Genomic DNA, 20,017 nt, shown 5'->3' on the forward strand with positions numbered 1-20,017 from the left:
ATTCAATTTGGTATTTTGTCATTTAATTACTTCTCTCAGCCCAGTGGATGACGTCAATGTGGGGTAGGCAGAATTCACAGATCAAGAATATGAATGGATCTGTTTAACATCAACCCCCAACTCCTTGGCAACACAGCATCCAGCTGATCCTTAAAACACACCCATCCCAGGGCATCTCTACGTCCACCATACTTATTACTGCCAATAATTCCAGCATTCGTAATTTCTAATCTTTTGTCTCATTTATTTCTTTCACATGAAACCAAGCCATTTAGCACTAAAAAAAAAAAAAAAAAAAGCCAATTGGCCAATAAGTAGAGGATGTGAACATTTCTTAGGTGCAAAGCTTAACCTAGAAATGATCTCTCTGAGTAGTATAAACTATTCTACAAATGCCTTTATAACTTATAAAAATAACCTATTTAAAACATCATCATCTAAATATTTTCCATAAGGTTATGTGGCTAGAAAAAGTTATTTTAGCATAATAACTGAACATTAGTGTTTCCTCTCTGAATCATTTTACGAAAAAAATTTTGTATCAACTAGGAAAGAAAAACTCAAAGGAAATTGTAATTAAAGAACCAGAGGCAGAAGTGGTATTTCAACGTTTCCTAGGACATACATAAAGATATAATTAATTTGCACAGCAGATGTCCAATTGCTCACAACTTTCTAAGATTTATAAAATGTTGACATTTTATATATCACAATAGATATTCTGTGAAAATTGATACCCATTAAAATTCGACATGGAACCCAAGGTGGTTTATTATCTCCATAAATCAGAGATCATAGCTCAAGGCCCTCTTTAACCAGATGAGGCTCTGAAGACCTCCCCTGACAATGGCAAAGGTAGAACCCAGGGTTGGTTACACATCCCAGAACGCCCATCCCGACTCTTAGCCACCACCTCCCTCTCTGAACTCCACTTCTAGACAGTCATGGTTTGGGCCATAATACAGGCATGTCACAGGATTCTGCACATGCATACTTTAATTCAAGAAAACCAACATTCAAAAATTATTTCATACAAATAACTGAAACAGTAAACGTCACAACAGATTAGGAAAAAAAGTAGATGACATAAAACACTTTATTATAGAAGAAAAGCAGATGGCTTTTTATCTAATGAGAATGACATAAATATTTAAAAATGAATTTCAGATTCCTCCACACATCTATGAGAATCAAACTTTAATTTCTCTCATAAAATACCATTTTCTGCATCCATCTAAAATCTGAGAGCAAGAAAAACGTAGATAACTACTACATATAGTAACCAAGGAGTGTTTAACATGGCATATATGCCAAACAACTAATAAAATTAAATAAACAAATGTAACAACACTGTGAATTTTCTTACTCTGAAACTTTTTGTCAAATATAACTCATGACTGGATATTGTGGTGAATATATGTCTTCATGGACTTTTGCTCTGATCTTAAATGGCAATTTCTCCAAATAACAAAGCACCTCAAATAAATTTTTTTTGTTGAAATAACTGATGTTCACAGGTTTGGAAAGCTCCTTGTATGATTGCACAGTGGAGTATAAAGATAGACTTCTGAATGAAAACCATTTACATTCATTAAGGCACATCGGAACCTCCAGGCATTCATATTTATAACTATGTTATTAATTTCAGTAATAAAGGATTTCTAAAACAGTCTGTCCCCGAACACAATCTGCTGGGTGGGTTGAATCACTAGAACAAAGGAAGAGACATGGTAGTACTCACTGTCATCTTAGAAATCACCCACACCAATCTGTTCTTATACTAAACCACACGGGACTCAATGCTTGGTCAGAAGACATGTGTGCCTAATTTCCTAGGCCCCACATTGATTCAGGCCATCTTCTACAACTATACCTGCCTTTGAAAAATTTTACTGTGTCCAATTTCAGCTTACCTTATATTTAACAAATGCATCCTGAAACAAACAGTGGTATTTGCCAGGCATGGTGGCACACACCTTTAATCCTAGCACTTGGGAGGCAAAGGTAGGAGGATCACCATGAGTTCAAGGCTACCCTGAGACTACATAGTGAATTCCGTGAATTCCAGGTCAGCCTGAGCTAGAGTGAGACCCTACCTCAAAAAAACAAACAAAAAAATGTGGATTTTTTTTCTATGTCAAAAAACAAAATAAAAATATTTCTAAACGCTCCTTAACAAGGGACTCTTGCTCACCCCAAACACTCATTAAAAGCCTGTAGCTGTAATTGCAATTAAGCAAAACCAACAATTCCCTTCTCCTTTTAAAACAGATTTTAGAAAAGCCTCAAGAATTGTTTTAAAGTTGTTTGACTTAGTTACATTGTAAACTCAATCACCATATCATGAATTAGAATTTAATAATAAAACAATTGACCAAATATTTTCTGTCATTTTAACCAACTGATCATTTGATGTGGAGATTTGTTTACTGAAATGGCTTTTTAAGGACTAACTTAGATGTTGCACTGGACCTTTTCACCACAATATCCCTTCATATAAATTAACGTATAAAAACTAAGACAGGAGAGATTGCTTAGTGGTTAAGGTGCTTGCCTACAAAGCCTAAGAACTCATGTTTGACTCTCCAAGTCCCATGTAAGCCAGACATACCGTGATGCGAGAGTGCAATGTTGCACATGCACACAGGGGCACACATGCCTGGAGCTCGATTTCAGTGGCTGGAGGCTCTGATGTGCCAATATTCTCCCTCCCCCTCTCTCTTTCTCTCTCACATTAATAAAAAGCCAGTCTGGTGGGCTTGCCTCAAAACAAAAGTATAAGAACTAGAAGCAGAGTAGATAATTTTATATGACAAAATAGGAAACATTGAGACTGTGGCAGGTTTTATGACATCTTTATATATTTATATTTTTATCACTTATAAAAAATCTTAGTACTTCCTTAGTAACTCCTGAGTTTTAACTTTTTCTCCTTAAAGCTGACAGAGCAGTCTCAAAACTTAAAACAAAAGTATATAATATGATTTTTGAACTGACAACTAGCCTTTAAAGAAAGTAGATATATTTTCATTTCTATCATGATCCTTTTGAATTTCTTATGAGACTGAGCATAAAAATGAATGACTTAATCTGAATGTTAGAAAAAGCTCTACTATACAGAAATATCTTGTAATTGTGTATCACTTTTTAATATTTCAAAATATTTTCACATATTTTCTCCTTTGAAATATGAAAACACAAAATATTAGAAATGTACTAGTCAAGCAATATAACATCTATTTGTCATGAAATGCATGTATCACCAGTCAATATTTAGTAATCTTGCAGCCCACGGTATAATAATAAACACTATATGAGTACATTTGTAAATACTCAGTAATGTTTCTAGCTATTTTGCCATGCTACATACCATTTTCTGTAATAGCTTCTCAGTAAATTTCAGCAAGCATATGGTAGTTTTAAAAATACAAAACCTAGAAGTCAAATTCAAATCCAGGGGTAGTTTTATATCTAAGACACACATAAATACATATCTATAGATCTTAATTTTTAAAAAAAAACTATTAAATGTACAAAGGTCATAATAGAAAAAAATCTAGACACTCATTTTTTTTGTCAGCCAAAAGAAGGGCATCCATTAACTTATTCTTCACTAAATTATTCTTTTTTATTTACAGGTTAATTTAGGAAATGGACTGTCACTTATGAATATGCATTAAGAAAATTATTGTTGAAAAGGCCACTAGTTTAGATGGGAACCAGGCAGTTTTCTTGAAATTAGATATTCTCAAATTATATTGCACATTCTAACAAAATCCTCAATAAGGGATAGTATTCTAAAATCCAACTTGTTCAATGAAGTGTTTCATTTCTAAGGACTCCAGGATACTATGTCTAAGTACTTCAAATTAAATTATCTTAGTATCTGGTAACTTTTCTGTATAATAGCTTTAGTTTTAGTACCTGGTCCCATATTTTTGATGTTAAATCCATCCAACAAGTGGTCTAAGTGGTTAGTCATATGTCCAAAGTTGGTAGGATATTTTGAATTAAGTGGACCCTATACTTAAAAAAAAAAAAAATCCATTCTCATTCCCTAACCCTGTGAAAATGTTTCCTGAGACCTATGAGGACAATGCTTCAATGTGAGAGGGTCCATGCATTTCTTGCATGTAAGAAAGAAATTTTAGTGCAAACTTAGACAGTTACCTTAAAATCCTAACACTTTATAAAACACTAACAAGCAAAACTTGGCACACTATAGGAACTAAAACAGTTAAGTATTCTACTTACTGAGTATGGTGAGTGCCACTAAGAGTCATACAAAAGATCAGGATTAAGCAACTGGGATGTTTTTGAGTATATTTCAAAGCAATAAAACCTTATTTCTAAAAGTGTATGACTGGTATACGTATTTTCTAGAATCCACTACCGACAGTGTGGAGCAGAAAAGGCAGCCTAAGATTATATGATGTGATGTAAAACAGGACATATTAAAAATTCTCTGGGAGATTAAAGTGAATACAACTTTTCTTAGTAGCCTGGGAGAGATTTTTAAAAATTCAATTTCTTTCTAAATAAAATAAGGTATTTTTTTCTATTCACTTGTATGAATGTTTTGAAGTTGTCATCACAGTGTTTTTGGATTTGTCATAACAAATAAAATTGTTTTTAACCCACGTTATATAACATATCAAGTATTTACTAGAACTGAGCATATGTAGTTTTGAACTTAATTGTTCTCAATTTCAGTTTGACATGTTAAGGTGCACAAATATATATATATATATATATATATATATATATATATATATATATATATATATAAAATATGTGCACATACAAACACACACACACATATATGTGGACATTGTGGACTAACAACATTAGAAATTTCATAATCCTCTTAACACCAACATATTAACGGCTTAAGAGACTATATACTGCTTATTGGAAGTGCAAGATGATGTCTCTTAAAATGAGTTTTTTTTCTCATTTTTTAATTCATGCCACCTGCATTCAGAATCAACCACTAAATTTGTAAGGAACCACCACAGAAAGCTCAGGTATAACTCATTCCTTTCTTTCTGTTTGTCATTTCTTTTCCTTCTGTCTTTCTTTTGGACATTTGTACAAAAAATGCTTTTAAGCACTTAATACAGAAAATATTTTTATTATTTTAAGCATAGAAAATTCCTTCAATTAGACAATTAAAAATTCTCCTCTGTTCCATTTAGATAACATATAGGAGACCATACTAATGTAAAATAGAAACCTGTGTGACAGCTATCAAGGGAGAGGGAAAAGAGAAGATCACAGGATGAGAGGTGAGCTGGGGAGGTCAGAGCTCCCCAAAGACAACCAACTGTGCTTCCCAGAATCCAAAACTAAGCACAGTGAGGTGGTGTAATCAATGGTATGTTTGAGAATACCTAACTCATTCTTTCAGCTTCAAAACTAACCCAAACATCATGTAAAAAGATAACTATGTAAGGAAAGTATCCTTTTGAGTTTCTTCATATAGATTGCAATCTCTCAAGAGAACATATTTGACATGTCAAATTCTACACGATTATTTCTAGATACCTTGAAGACACTTTAAAACTAATTGTTATATACAGAATTTGAAAGCCTCACATCCTAAATACATTCCTTTTCTAGATCTATTCTTAAAATATTAATTGAATAATTCATTGTCATCCAGATTTTTTTTTTTAAAAAAAAGCACCAACAAAGTGCTTCCAGCAAAATATCACAAACAGATGGCTAGCATTTTAAGGATGACCTCATCTCTTGCTCTTCGGGATAAATTACACAGGAGTTCTTTCCTTCCTTAACCGAAACTGGTTTATGAGAATTCACGGAGATACTACCTCGTCATGGCAACTGGTGTTTTCATGATCATCAATGTCTTTGTTAGGATTTTCACCATCTTCATGTTTCTTAGGAGACAAATTCTCCCTTTTTTCTGTAGTACTGATGATGATTTTTTCAGGTGGAGGACTTGGATTTTCAGCATTTTTGTCCTCGGTGTTACTGGGCTGGGCAGCATCCTTGCTGGGCTCGGGGTTGGGTCCCTCTGTCTCCTCCCCAGGTTCTTTTGGTGCCATTTTTTTTTCTTCCACTGGTTTGCTATTTAAATGAATAGCTGAGGAGGAATTTTTGGAGTCCTTGGATTTCTTGTGCATAGAAGAGTGCTTGTTAGGACTGGAGGCAGGAGGGGTAGACACTTTCTGGGCCTTGTTTCCCTCCAACTGTTCTTTCTTAGGTGGTCCCCAGATAAAATTCTCTGAAGGCCTGTAATGTTTCTGGGCAAAACGCAGCAGCTTTCTCCTTTCTCTTCGATCTCTAATTGTATAGACAAAATATTCCAGAGCACTCTGCTTAATATTGGGAATAGTGTTTTCCACAAGAGCCTCATGAAGAATAAATTTTACAAGAGGAGATTTAAAGCTTTCATATCCAAGCTCACCAAGGCTTTTAAGAATACGTGTGATTCTTAAATAGTTGTGCTGGGACCTGCAAAAGAACATTGAACAGGAGAGAGAAAAATCATGTAGAAGAAACCAAGACAGTGTGAACCATTGAGAAGATATGCTTATAGAAGAGGAAAGCAAGGATGTGTTATGTACTGACTTTTAAAAATGGTATCAGACATTGTTAATATAAAGTAGAATGTATTAAATCTTTGTGCCTGGATTTAATGCCAATCTATGTAGAACTCAAATGCCTAAAACAAGAATCAAAATTTCTTTCATACTAAAACACTATCAATATTAGTCCTACTAATGCCAAATTGTTCATTAAATTTGTTGGAGAAAAGTGATCTAACAATATTTATTCAGCTCCCCACAGTCAACCTTGATATTACATTATCTTGTTTCACCACAGGAAGGTGGGATGTGGACAGTACAAAAAATGCTCTAAGAAAGCAAGGAAGATCACATTCATGTAACTTATTATAACATATTATTATAATTGCTCTATTTTATTATTAGTAATTATTTTCAATATCTAATCCTACCTAAATTATAAGCTAATTATTATCATAGTCATGTATATACAGGAACAAAATATAGTATGTGCAGGGTTCTGTAGGATCTGCAGTTTTAGAAATCCACTGCAGAACTTCTGTGTTTATCCTACTCATCATAGGAAACTGGGGCTCAACAGACACATATTAGCTAACTCCTGAATGATAAAATTAATTGCATCAACTGACCAGCAAAATCCACCATATAAGCCCATACACAGCTCACAAGGAAAGCATACAAAATCATGCTACCATACTAGCACAATTCTGACAAAGGAAGCAAAACTGACTTAATAGTGCTTAGCTTAGCTCTTGAGAGAGTATGAGCTTAGCCATTTACACCCTGGCTACATTTCCCAACAGCAGTGGGGAATTGCAATTTCTCTCTAAGGCCCAGTGTCTTCATCTATAAAGTAGGGAAAAGGACCCATAATCTAGTGGATCAAATGAAAAAAAAAAAATCAAATGAGATGATATATATGGAGGAGATGAAAAGCTCAATAAATATTAGATATTATTTAAAATAATACCTTTAATAATAGCTAATATAAAAATTAAAACAACAGTAATTAAATTTAATACTGTTATCCTTATCTAAGGATTTGAATCACAATATATCTGTAAACCTAGTTATCTTCCTTCCATCCTGTTCATTCTCACCTCTTTACCCTCTTAGAAAAATTTACATCTTACTTCTATCAGGGCCATTATCTTGATTCCAAAGGTGCTTGTTCCTGAAATCACATTCATACCTCTCTTTTTCAAAATTGAGACCATTCTTGGATCTTTTCCAAATCTCTTTTTTCACAACCCATAATTTACCTTCCCAACCTCACTCAGGTCAAACCATGCCTGGCTGAATCCTAATGGATTCCTCAGTTACATGTGTGTGGTTAACAGGTTAGGTTTTATTTAACCATTACTGCCACAAAACAGAACCAAAACACCTAGCTTCCAAAAACCTGCTTTATATCTTCAACACAGAACTTTCTAGAAGCACTGTACATGCCTGTCCTAGCTTCCAAGAATGCTTAAAGTTTTACTTGTGAATAAGTTAAAATTATTTGGGAATGGTAAAGAAAGATGTCAACAAATTATTTGAAATAGGGAAGGGGGTAATTTAAAGTTTTATATTTCAATAAGAGAATATGAGCAAAACAAAAATCTTAATGTGGGCTAACCAACAACTTGAAAAGATGTCAAGCAGTTTTTTAAATCTCTATCATTCTGGATGTTCACCAAAAAGATATTATTTTAAATTACTATTTTAAAATCTAACTCTTGGAAACCCAAAGTTAAATACAGTACAGATATGTTTCAATTTTATGAATCTGTATTTTCAACAGTGTTTTGAGACAAAACAATTTGGGTAGGTGACCTTTAGACAACATACCACTAAAAGCAAGATTGATGGTACATTCACATGGAGTGCATATATTTATTTTTTAATATTTTATTTCTTTATTTGAGAGAGAGAGAAAGAAGCAGAGAAGCACATAAACATGTTTGTGCTTCTTTCTCTCTCTCTCTCAAATAAAGACACACACACACACACACACAAATATATATATGGAGGGGGGGGGAGAGGGAGGGAGGGAGGGAGGGAGGGAGGGAGGGAGGGAGAGAGGATATGATATTGGGCAAGCCAGGGCCAGGGCCTCCAGTGCCTGCAAACAAACTCCAGATGCATGTGCCACCTTGTGCAACTAGCTTACGTGGGTCCTGGGGAACTGAATCTGGGTCCTTTGGCTTTGCAGGCAAGTGCCTTTACTGCTAAGATATTTCTCCAGCCTGAGTTCATGTATTTAAAACACTTATTGACACAAGTCTTGAGCACAATTTACTTCATAAGAATGAGGAAGAGATCCAGAGACGAGTGGAAGAGTACTTTAAAGAAAGGAAACAATACATGATGAACAAATACCATCTCTGTACACAGCTTATGACCAATCTACAATGAACAGCCAAGTTAATATTTGTGGACACATTTATCTGTATCCACATATTCTCCAGTTAAACTGTTTATAGCATGAAAGGTCAAAAAACTTGTGTTGAAGAAAACGATCAGAATTCTGAGACAAAATTATCCATTATCAGAGTAACTGTTTCAACATCATTTGAAATAAATGTCACAATGAAAGGCAAAATGGAGAGAAAAGGGTGTATAAAATCCTGCTAGTCCTATGCACAGTATTGGGGTGGCATAGCAGAGATGAGAGAGAAGATGACCTATACAGATGTAAGGGAAGTGCTGATGTGATCACAAGACCAGATAGGTAATGAGAAAATACAAAAAGATATAACATAATACCAAAAATATGGCTCATAATGCCTTACTGATCCAAGCCAACTATGAATAGAATTGAACTACATCTTAGTAGTTGATCTATATATTTGTAATTTCATGCCTGAAAATATTTAACTGTTTTTAACAGTCACTAATTCACTCAATATTATTTATTTCATTTAGCTTTGATACTTTTCCTTTGTTTAGCTATTGTAAATATACTGAGTTCTCTGCCTACTCTACAAAGTTCAAGATGTCAAATATATTAAAATTATGACATTTAAGAACAAAACAGAAAATAATCTTAGATATGTTTATATCTGTGGCTTTGTCACCAGCAAAAGAAAATTGATGTCAGAAGTGGGATCATTGCTGCTATGAATGTGACCATCTGGGTTTTGTTCTTTTAGAACTAGTGTGTGGGAGAAATATGGAAGGATTTGGAAACCTGGGCTAGACAAGTCTTGCAATGCTGTAAGCAGAGCTTGATGGGCCATTCTGGTGAGAATTTGAAGGAAAAAAAAAAACTACAAAATATAGAGAGAACTATGAACAGTGAAGACTCAAGCTTATGAGATTTGGGAGGGGGGAAAAGAACATTTTCAGGACTGAGTTGAGGTTGGTTACATTCTGCTCATGTCCTGAGAATTTGAGCAGAAATGAAGTTAAAATAAATGGACTGGTGAGTTTCGTGGAAGCACAAAACAGAAAAACATGAAAATATAAAACTGACAGAGAAAGAAATATAAGTTTGAAGTTTCAGGCACATAGACTGATTTTATACCGCTTAAGCATAATTGTTAAGGAGATTACCACCATTATAGATGGGACAACTGTTCTCCATTTGAGACAATGGGAAAAATGCTCTGAGGGGAAAACTTAACTCACAGAAGGCTCAAGCTAGTGATAATACAAATTCTTTTGAAAGGAGGGGCTGTGAACTAAAAATGCTATAGAAGTGCTTGCTCCTCAGCGTCAAACTTCAACCCTCCCCCTCCTTCATGTTTTCCATGAAAACACGAAAAATGAAGGATATAAGTTCATGAAAGTTAACTGTGGTTCCATGAGCCACTAAGTGCAGCAATGTGAAGCAGAGTCACAGTCCCTTCACAGAGGTCTTATGAAACCATGGCACAGACTTGTGATGAACTGTGGCTTGCAATGAAGACCCCAGAATTTTGGCAATACCAGGACTGTAGGATGGTTGCCAAGGAAAGCTGCTCCCTTTAGTCAGGAAAACAAGCGGCACACTGCAGGAGCTGAATTGGCCCTTTTGGAATCAGAGTACTTCATCATGACTCTCAGAAGCCTGGCTTTGAGCTGCAAGATTTGATGTTGTCCCTGCTGGTTTTCTGTCTTGCATGGATTCAGACTTTCCTGGTTATGCTTTATTTTTGCAATGAGAATATTTACTCTGTCCCATTATGTGTTAGAAGAATCTAACTTTTGTTATGATTTTACAGGGCTCACAGTTAGGTTGCTATCTTAAATCTCAGATGAGACTTTGGACATCTGAACTGTATTGGGATTGATAATGACTACGTGGATATTTAAAGCTGGATTGAGTGTATTTCTCATTGTAACACTAAGCCTGAGTCTATAGAGGCCAGGGTTAGAATCTGGTGTTTCAGTGTAAAATGCCCCCATAACCTCAAATATGTATGATTCATCTTCCTACTTAGTCCACAGCTAGTGGAGCATTTGCAAGGTGGAGTCTTGCTGGAGGAGGTGTGTTCCTAAGGACAGATCTTGGGGTCAGTTAGTCCAGCCCTACTGGCAATTGAGAGCTGGCTCACTCAGACAACTTCCTTCCTGTTTTATGTGGAAATATGGCATCTCAGCTGCCTGTTCTGCCACTGCTTTCTCCACCATGATGAAACTTCTCCTTGAAACCATAAGCCTGAAATAAACCCTTTCATCACAGAAGATGCTCTGGTCCAGTGTTTTGTGCCAGAAATAGGAAGTTAACTGTTAGAGTATCATTCCACATTATTTATTCAAATTTGGCCATTAAAACTTTTTGGCAATTAAGCGGGCATGGGCTGAAATCTCAGTGTGTAGGAAGTCGAGGTAGAAAGACTATAAATTTAAGGCCAGCCTGGGGTACATGAGTTCCAGTCTAGCATGGGCTCTAAGACCCTGTTTAAAAAAAAAAAAAAGAAGAAAACAATAAGGGAAGGAAGGAAAGAAGGAAGTTTTTTTGTTGTTTTTATTTTTTTGTTTTGTCCTTTATGACAATTAAATGAGAGAGAAAATGTGCCTTCTGACAGATTCTAGGAGGGTTCACCCAGAGCTATAAAGGTACAGAGACACTGGGTGGTATACAGAAAAGTATCTGGATGGAGCAGAGGAGTGAGAAGTTGTTAATTCAGGCCTTTTCCCCAACTCAAGCCATGAGACCACTTAAGACCTTCAGAAAGGGCTGTTTCTGGCTATAGTAAGAGGATCTGACAATAAAATTCTAAGGTGCATTTAACCTACAGACCATATTTTGTTCATGATTTATTACTTCAAGAAAAATTACCAAACAAAATTGCCATTCCAAGCAAAAATGACAAACTAGGGAAGAAGACTCTTTCTAGTAACAGAGGCAAGTACACACACACACAAACAGCACCAAGTAGAATCAGATTATTTTCCAATAGTTTACATTAACTATGCTTCAAGTCAACTGGATTACTTCTATACAGATTTCATTAAAAGTATGACATGCTTAGAAATTTTGTACAGATGGTTACTTGCATTATTACAGGTGTACAGACATTTGTTCTTTAAGTACCCTATGTAAAATATAACCTGTGATATAAACTAATTGATCTTCCAATTAGCATCAAGCTTTCTGTCCATATCTTTATTGTCTTAGCACAAGCTATTGGTTTGTTGTTGTTGTTTGTTTGTTTGTTTGTTTGTTTGTTTTGTTTTGAGTCAGGCCCAACAGACTGGCTTTTTTTTTTTTCCTGTGAGAGAGTAAGAGCAAGAGTGAGAGAAAATTGGCAAGACAGAGCCTCCAGTCACTGTAATCAAAGTGCAGCTGCGTGCTCCACTTTGTGTGCATGTGTGACCTTGCACACTTCTGTCACCTTGTGTATCTGGCTTACATGGGACCTAGAGAATCAAACATGGGTCCTTAGGCTTCACAAGCAAGCACTTTAACCACTAAGCCATCTCTCCAGCCCACGGGCTAATCCTTTTAGTAGTATTACTAGTTAATAAAAACAAATAGGGGGCTGGAAAGATGGCTCCGTGGTTAAAAGTGCTTGCTTGCCAAGTCTGATGGCCCAGGGTTTGGTTTCCCAATACCCAAATAAAGCCAGATGCACAAAGTGGCACAAATGTCTGGAATTTGTTTGCAGTGGCAGGAGGCCCTAGAGTGCTCATTCTCTCTTTCTCTCTCATAAATAAAATAACATATTTTTGAAAAAGCAAATAGTGGTAGAGCCTAAGGACCAAGGTTTAATTCTGCAGCAGCCATGATAAGCCAGATACACAAGGTACAGCATGTGTCTGGAGTTTGTTTGCCATGGCTGGAGGTCCTGGTATGCCCGTTTTCTCTCTTTTATCTCTCTCTCTTTTTTCAAGCAAATAAATAAATAAATATATCAAATAGAAGGCTCAGTAATACTTCTACTCCTTTAGCAAAGCAAGCTAACAGTTCTAGCAATATACCAAAAATTTAAATAGCTGATCCCAAGACTGATTGTTTTGACCAAATAGAAATTGCTTATATTAGTTCATTTTTTTCTCTTAGTACTTGCCCAGTTTGGCTAATTATAATGTGCTAACAAAGTTCTTTAAAGCTAGTAGTTTTATAGCCCAGTATGCATAAGTCACTCTATAATTAAAATAAAAGAAAATGAGTGCACATGTGAGCAAAATATTTTAAACACTGAAATTTGGAGTAAGTTATTGATGGAAGTTATAAATATCCAAACAAAATAATATAGCTAAACAAATCCATATAAACTATGCTAAATGTTTACTGTCTTGGGAATTTATTAATCAAATTTTTATCCTTTACCTAAAAAATGAAAATAGATTTTCTTTTATCTTTATTTTAATGAAAAGTATGGGCACATATAATAAAACAAATTTCATACAGTATGGGTTTAATTCATGAATTAATTCATGCATGTCTAAAAAGGCAGTATGCTTAACAATGTTAGAAGCACAAAGCCTAGAACCTACTAGAGGGGATGTGAAAAACTAACACAAGCAATAACTATCAATTCTATGAAACATGGCATGTTGAAGATTGAAGTCACATTTGGCTACAGGAAAATTCAGGAAGAAAGAGTTTCGAAGATGAATAGGTGAGATTCTATGCAGAATTTTGTTCCTTTTAGCTGTTTTGCTTTGATTTAGCATGTAGAAGGGGAAGAAAATGCTTGTCTAACTGGATTCTGAATCCAAATTCCCAACTGATAGCTGTTCCTATTTTCTACTTATTTTGTTTTTATTTATTTATTTTTCACTTATCACTGAGGCTTTACTTACTCATTCAGATGTTGAAACCTTTCTTGCCAGTTAACAGCACGAGCAACATTTCCAGTTTTATCAATTAGTTTTATTCCAAAAAATTCTAGCATCATTTTATAAGCCAAGAGGAATCTTCTAATTGCTTCTTTTGTTTTTTTGAATTCCTAATATTAAAAGAGGGATAAAAAGTCAGCCGAAATGAGTCAGCACCGACCAGAACAATAAAATAACAGCACTATTTGGACACTTCAAATAAAATGGAGTGAGTTTGCATTACCTCAATTTCATATGTAGTTAATTCTTTAGCATAAAAATTCAAGCCTTGTTCTCTCAGTGGGAAGAGCCTGGTTTATAAAAAAATAAAAATTTTTAATCAACATTGTCTGGCAAACACTCATGATTAAACAGGACACAGTTCAAGGTAGAGAGCATGTGACTGACCACTGAATGTACGTGTGGTTGTGCTCCAGCTTTTCATAATCTCCCTTCCACTTATTGAGAACTTCTTCAATATAAACACCTAAAAAAGAAGATATTTAGAAAATGAACCATCCACTCAGCATAGTGATGGCATTTTACCATTTGAGCCACCTGAGTTTGGTAGTGAAACATATTAACATTTAAAAAGCAGTACACAAGAACAATATTCTAATTTTGTGTATAGTAAGGAAGGTATGTGTGCGTGTGTATATGTTTATGTATATGATGTATACACTTGTGTGTGCTGGTGGGTGCTAAGCCAGAGGAAGATCTCCTCCTCCATTGTCCTTTCTCCTCCTCTGTTGTTCATCTGCCTCGCCTTATTCCTGGGACAGTCTCTCACTGAACCTGGAGCACCCTTTTTATGTGGGTACTGAGGATCAAACATGTCATCATGCTTGTGCAACAAATGCTCCTACCCACTGAGCCATCTCCCTAGTCCCAGAACAATGTTCTGAAGACTTTATGCCATATATTCATTTAAAGTAAAAAGCTTAATTAAAAATAAAACAGTGGCACCTTACCTTAAATGAGAAAACATTATATTGGGCAAAGCATAGGTTAGCAAATGATAGCCTACCAGATGTTTTATAAATAAAATTTATTTGGAACACAGCCATGTACAACATTTATGTAGTATTTATGGCTGTTCATTTGTTTGGTATTTTGAAGCAGGGTTTCACTCCAGCACAGCTTAACCTGGAATCATCCTGTAGCTCAGGCGCTCCTCAAACTCACAGCATTCCTCCTACCTCAATTTTCCTGAGTACTGGGATTATAGACACAGCCGTCAAACCCAGCATGCCTGGGCTGTTTTTGTTTTTGTTTTGTTTTATTGTAGTTTTTACTAGAGTTGAGTGTTCAACAGAGGCTAAAGTATTTACTATTTGCTTCTGCACAGGAAAAAAAATATCCCAGTGTTATTATCCCCATGTTTCTAATGAAGAGACTGCATAATTTGCTTATAATCACATACTTGGGTTTGGAGAGGTGTCCTCAGCAATTAAGGTGCTCACCTGCAAAACCCAATGCACTGGAGTTCGATTCCCTAGTAGCCATGTAAAAGCCAGATGCACAAAGTGGCACATGCATCTGGAGTTCTTTTGCAGTGGCTGGAGGCCCTGGCTCACCCATTCTCTATCTTTCTGTCTCCCTCTCTCTCTTGCTCTGCATGCAAATATATATTTTAAATATATATTGTAAATCACACACTTGTAAAGAAGAAATTTTGGAGTAGAACAACACAGATCTTTATGTCTCCAGAAACCTGTTTCACCATGTTCCTGCATTCACCCATAGGAATTTACTATAACAAAATCTTCCAATTCTTCTCTATGCAGGGCCTTATAATTGACTATGCAGTAGACAACCAACCTTAGAGGAAAACAAATACCACAGCATAGTACTTCTTTGAACACAACTCACCTCATTCTTGCTTCCCCAAAGATAACTAGCTTACAGGGGAGGCCTCACTCATAAATTTTGGTATGAGTCTATGGCATACCACCCTGAATGTACATGATCTCATCTGATCTTGGAAGTTAAACAGGGTCAGACCTGATTAGTACTTGAATGGGAGAAAGTGTGGTGATGATTGTTTGGAATTTTACTGTGGATTTATTATCATGTTGAAACCATTTGCCTCTATAATTTCTGTGTTCCCTTCCAGTTACTTCTATTCCTACTTAATAGGTAAAATAAATTACATACATACACACACACACACATACACACACACACACACACACACACACACACACAATCACTATTTTATTGCAAACTCTGCTTTCTGGTGTATGTGCCCTTATCTAAAACTGGCACACACCAATCTTAAGAGATTTCAAGTGTATTTTGTGATTCAAAATGTAAAAAATGCTTGAAATTGGTGCTATAAATTACTACCTAAAAAATAAATTCCCAATTACAAACAGAAAAAAAGTACTGTCATATTTTTATACTCATTATTTTTAACACTTGAAGGTATTCCTATTGCTAAAATTTATACAATAAATAAATTTTATAAAACAATTTATTTTGTCAAGTTAACAGTCATATGCATTTCATAACCCATGTATTTCTTCAAAATAGTTTCTTACCCTAAGTACAAAATATCACTTTTTTCCCAGTCATTAAAAAAAGCATTTTTCTATCATTTGTAAATGCAATTGTACATTTACAAATGCAATTATGCCTTTGACTTTTGGGACATCAGAAATCTAAAGGCAAATGAATTTGGCCATTTTACCAATGTTCCTAGGTCTGAACTCCCACCTGGTACATCTCTCAGGACTTAATAAAAGCATTTTTCCCACCAGCTCTCGGCTCTCCTCCCAGTTTCAGCACTAAAGAATTCAAGCTCTTGACATTTTGAAAGGTTTACATTCCTTAGCCCTCACTACCTGACTCCCTGCTGTGGATTTGGCTAAATTTCCATTAAGCCTCACCAGCAACTACCAGGGCTATCTAGTCACCTCACACAGACAAGGACTCTAAGGAGAGTCTTCTACTCTGCTGGGTGGGCATGGATAAAATTAGGATCCTCATTCACTAAGAGCCAGAGTGGGTGGGCCCTCGATGAAATTTGCCATTTTGTGATCAAATTACCATATTGAATGCATTCTCTCACTACAGGTTTGGGAAAGAGCAACAGTGGAATTGCAAAGGAGGTGTGCTTATTTGGCAGAGTTGGAGAGAAATCGTCTCATCTGTAGTCGACTTCCCAGAAAAATGCAACACTGAGCTGAGACTGCCTTGGCTCCCTAACCCTGATTCTGAAAATTGATGGGAAGACAATTCCATTCACAAACATCACTTTTACTCATGTTCTAAATAATTTTTAGATGTGGCATATCAGAAAGAGCAGTGGACCTGGGAACCTAGACTCAATCCTGTCATCAGTTGAGTAACCCACAGACTTAGTCATTTAGGTTTTAAATCCCAGTGACCTCATCTTTGAGACAAGAGAGCTGAATTTGATCGCCTCTAATCTTTAATAATGTACCATTCTATGGTTCTACAAATCCCCTTTTCTTTTTCTTGCACACAAAAAAAGGTGCCCTTAGTATGTTTCAGGTAATATCCATGGTATACAGGTAGTGGGAAGGTACCACTAACCAAAGCTATTAGTCCAGAATTTATTAAGTAAATGTCCATAACTGTATTAGTTTATCAATGAACTAATACAGTAAGAATGTACTAACTGTGGATGAAACAAAGAATGCCTAAGTATCTGTAATTACTTAAAACTTGCTTTTACCAAGGTTTACTCACCATCTGGCTTAAATGGAATTTTATTCTTATAAAAGCGAAGATTGCTCAAGTCATTTTGGTATCGGATATCTTTGAAGTTCTGCTAAAGAAAATAATAAATCAATCTCTAGGATATGGAAATACAGAAAAAGCACAAGGAACCAACTGATATGTCTGAATGGAATTGAAAAATGGAAACTCTGAAGGGAAATATTTTACATTTAAGGGAAAAAACAACAACAATCTATTGTCTTACTGGGTACTGGTGTCGGTATTTGTACAAATCCCTTGCAGCATAAAAACTTCTCTTTGGTTTAGCAGTTGCTTCTGTAGAATCACCACCCTAAGATAAAAAGTGAAATTCCATTTACATGGGGAATTTCATTGAGAAATTCCAGAACAAACTTAAAATAATCAGCAATCATAAAGAAACTCAAAAGTCTACAACTTGTCCAGGTGAATGAAAATCCAATCAATGTTACCAGCAATGTTTGATGACATTCTACTTTTCTTACTGTTCACCAAATACCTTCAGAGAGTAAATGCTAAGGATCAACGTCCATCCAGAATAAAATACAAAATGAATTTAAAATGTGTTTTTCCAGACATTATATAACTGATCGAATGACAATGCTTCTTTTTATATAATGCTATAAAAGTGTTTAGATGGTAAGTCAATTAATTCTACACAGAAAATTCTCATTAAACTGGCAACATTTAGCTGTAGATGAAAGTTAAGTAATATTAAATAAAGGAAAGGAGGATTTTAAAACAAGCTTAATAGCTTTCTATACGCTTTTGAAGCACCATCCAAAGTACACAAAAACATGAATCTGTTCTGTGATGATATGAGATATAAATCAGTGAACTTAAAATAGACATGCACAAAGCAATAAAAAGCTCTCAGATGGAATGAACAGTAGATTGAAGTTCTATGTGCTCCTTTACTCATACTGTTTACATTCTAAGTGAAATTCCCACCACCATGATATCATTTTTGATGTTTAAGAAGTGGGTCAGTATTATTCATTTGCATTCCCTAGCTACATGCATTATGATAATGTATGATAAGGTACTTGTTTTTGTCTAGTGACATGCAGAAGGACGATTAGGCCCATGAAATGATGAAGAAAACTTCTATGTTTAAACATGAATATTCATTAAAGAAATTTGCCCCAAATGCTGTATCTTATCATTTCCCGCTCTCTATTTGGGTTGACAGACTGGCATTCTCTAAGCAATTTTCACACATTTTTGAAGTGGTGTGATTCTCACTCTTACTACAGTACAGTGATACTTGCTTTAACACCAAATCCTCTGATGTTTAATGTTACTTACTCTGTCATGTTACATAATCAAGGAAAAGCTTACATTCTGGTCCTTGCCACCCGTTTCAAAATAGCTCTGCCTACCAAGTGTCTGAGTTTATTTAACCAGCCCTAGCTACAACCATATGATTCACCACCTGCACTCTTCATTTACAAAAACTAAAAAAAAAAAAAAAATCAAGCAGCCCTCTTCCATTTACAAAGCACTAAAACACTCACACGCAGATTATCTCATTTGATTATTTTAACAGACCTGACTGACATTCATTGTTGTTCCCATCTTGGAAAGAAAGGTAGCCAAAGAGGAACAGAATAAGACTCAGTCCAGGAACAATACAACCCAGCTTATTAGGTTTGAGGCAGTTTCAACCTGTCAAACGGGAAACTTTGTTATACCATCAAAATCTAGGACTTGGAGTCAGGAGAAGAAAGAGAGTCTCAATTCCACTACATAGTACTAGTGAGGCCTTAAGCAAATCACCTAGCTGAATCTTAGTTTTATCATATGTGAAATGAAGCTAATGACTCATGTCCTGTTGGTTCCCCAGGATTGTCTCAAGAGTGAACAAATCCTTCAACTTGCTGTCATCTGTTCCTGCTTTTCCAACTCCTCTCTCACCTGCTCAGACAGGATTTTATTCCATACCAGTAGTACCTTTCCTCTTCCTTGGATAAGTACAATTTCCTACTTCTGGATCATTCCTCTCAGCTAACAAACACTGCTATAGATCTCTAATTTTCAAAAAACATTTAACACCTTCCTGGACCCAATTCTACACCAACTGCAGATCCACACCCCCGTTCTCTTTGTAGTAAACTATCACCATATCTCTAACATCTTCTGCCCTCACCTTCCAAGACCCACAACAGTAAGACTGTATTCTCAGTATTCCATTAAAATGGACTCTTAGGAACTTTTCCAACAAATCTCCATCTATGCTCAATGCTCTTCTCAGTTGACTTCCCAACAGTACTGGGGGTGCTGGACCAATTAAGTCCTGCCTCCTTCCCTACAACATGATTCATCTTTGACTTTTAAATATTTTTTAAATATTTAATTTATTTACTTGAGAGAGCAAGTAAGAGACTGATAGAATGGGTACACCAGGGCCTTCTAGCCAGTGCAAATGAACTCCAGAGGCATGTGCCACCTTGTGCATCTGGCTTGATGTGAGTACTGGGGAACTGAACATGGGTCCTTTG

The 20,017-nt window shown here is 35.6% G+C and overlaps 1 protein-coding gene across 4 annotated transcripts in view; it reads right to left on the reverse strand.

Annotated features, from left to right (window-relative positions):
* Positions 1-4,803: 4,803 nt before the first annotated feature.
* Positions 4,804-20,017, reverse strand: part of Ogfrl1 (opioid growth factor receptor like 1) — a 17,504-nt gene continuing 2,290 nt past the window's right edge. The window contains exons 1-7 of one of the 4 annotated variants that reach the window (XM_045156727.1): positions 19,068-19,143; positions 17,743-17,829; positions 17,508-17,586; positions 14,199-14,277; positions 14,035-14,101; positions 13,776-13,921; positions 4,804-6,480 (exon numbers count right to left, since the gene is read on the reverse strand). In XM_045156727.1, the coding sequence (XP_045012662.1) occupies positions 5,820-6,480; positions 13,776-13,921; positions 14,035-14,101; positions 14,199-14,277; positions 17,508-17,586; positions 17,743-17,829; positions 19,068-19,094 (1,146 nt within the window). In that variant the 5' untranslated portion in view covers positions 19,095-19,143 and the 3' untranslated portion in view covers positions 4,804-5,819. Of the gene's footprint in view, positions 6,481-13,775; positions 13,922-14,034; positions 14,102-14,198; positions 14,278-17,507; positions 17,590-17,742; positions 17,830-19,067; positions 19,144-20,017 lie in introns of those variants that run through there. The other 3 variants (XM_045156726.1, XM_045156725.1, XM_045156724.1) reach the window with 3 other exon arrangements.

The sequence above is a fragment of the Jaculus jaculus genome, chromosome 8 (assembly GCF_020740685.1).
Source record: "Jaculus jaculus isolate mJacJac1 chromosome 8, mJacJac1.mat.Y.cur, whole genome shotgun sequence".
In the NCBI taxonomy this organism is placed as follows: Eukaryota; Metazoa; Chordata; class Mammalia; order Rodentia; family Dipodidae; genus Jaculus; species Jaculus jaculus.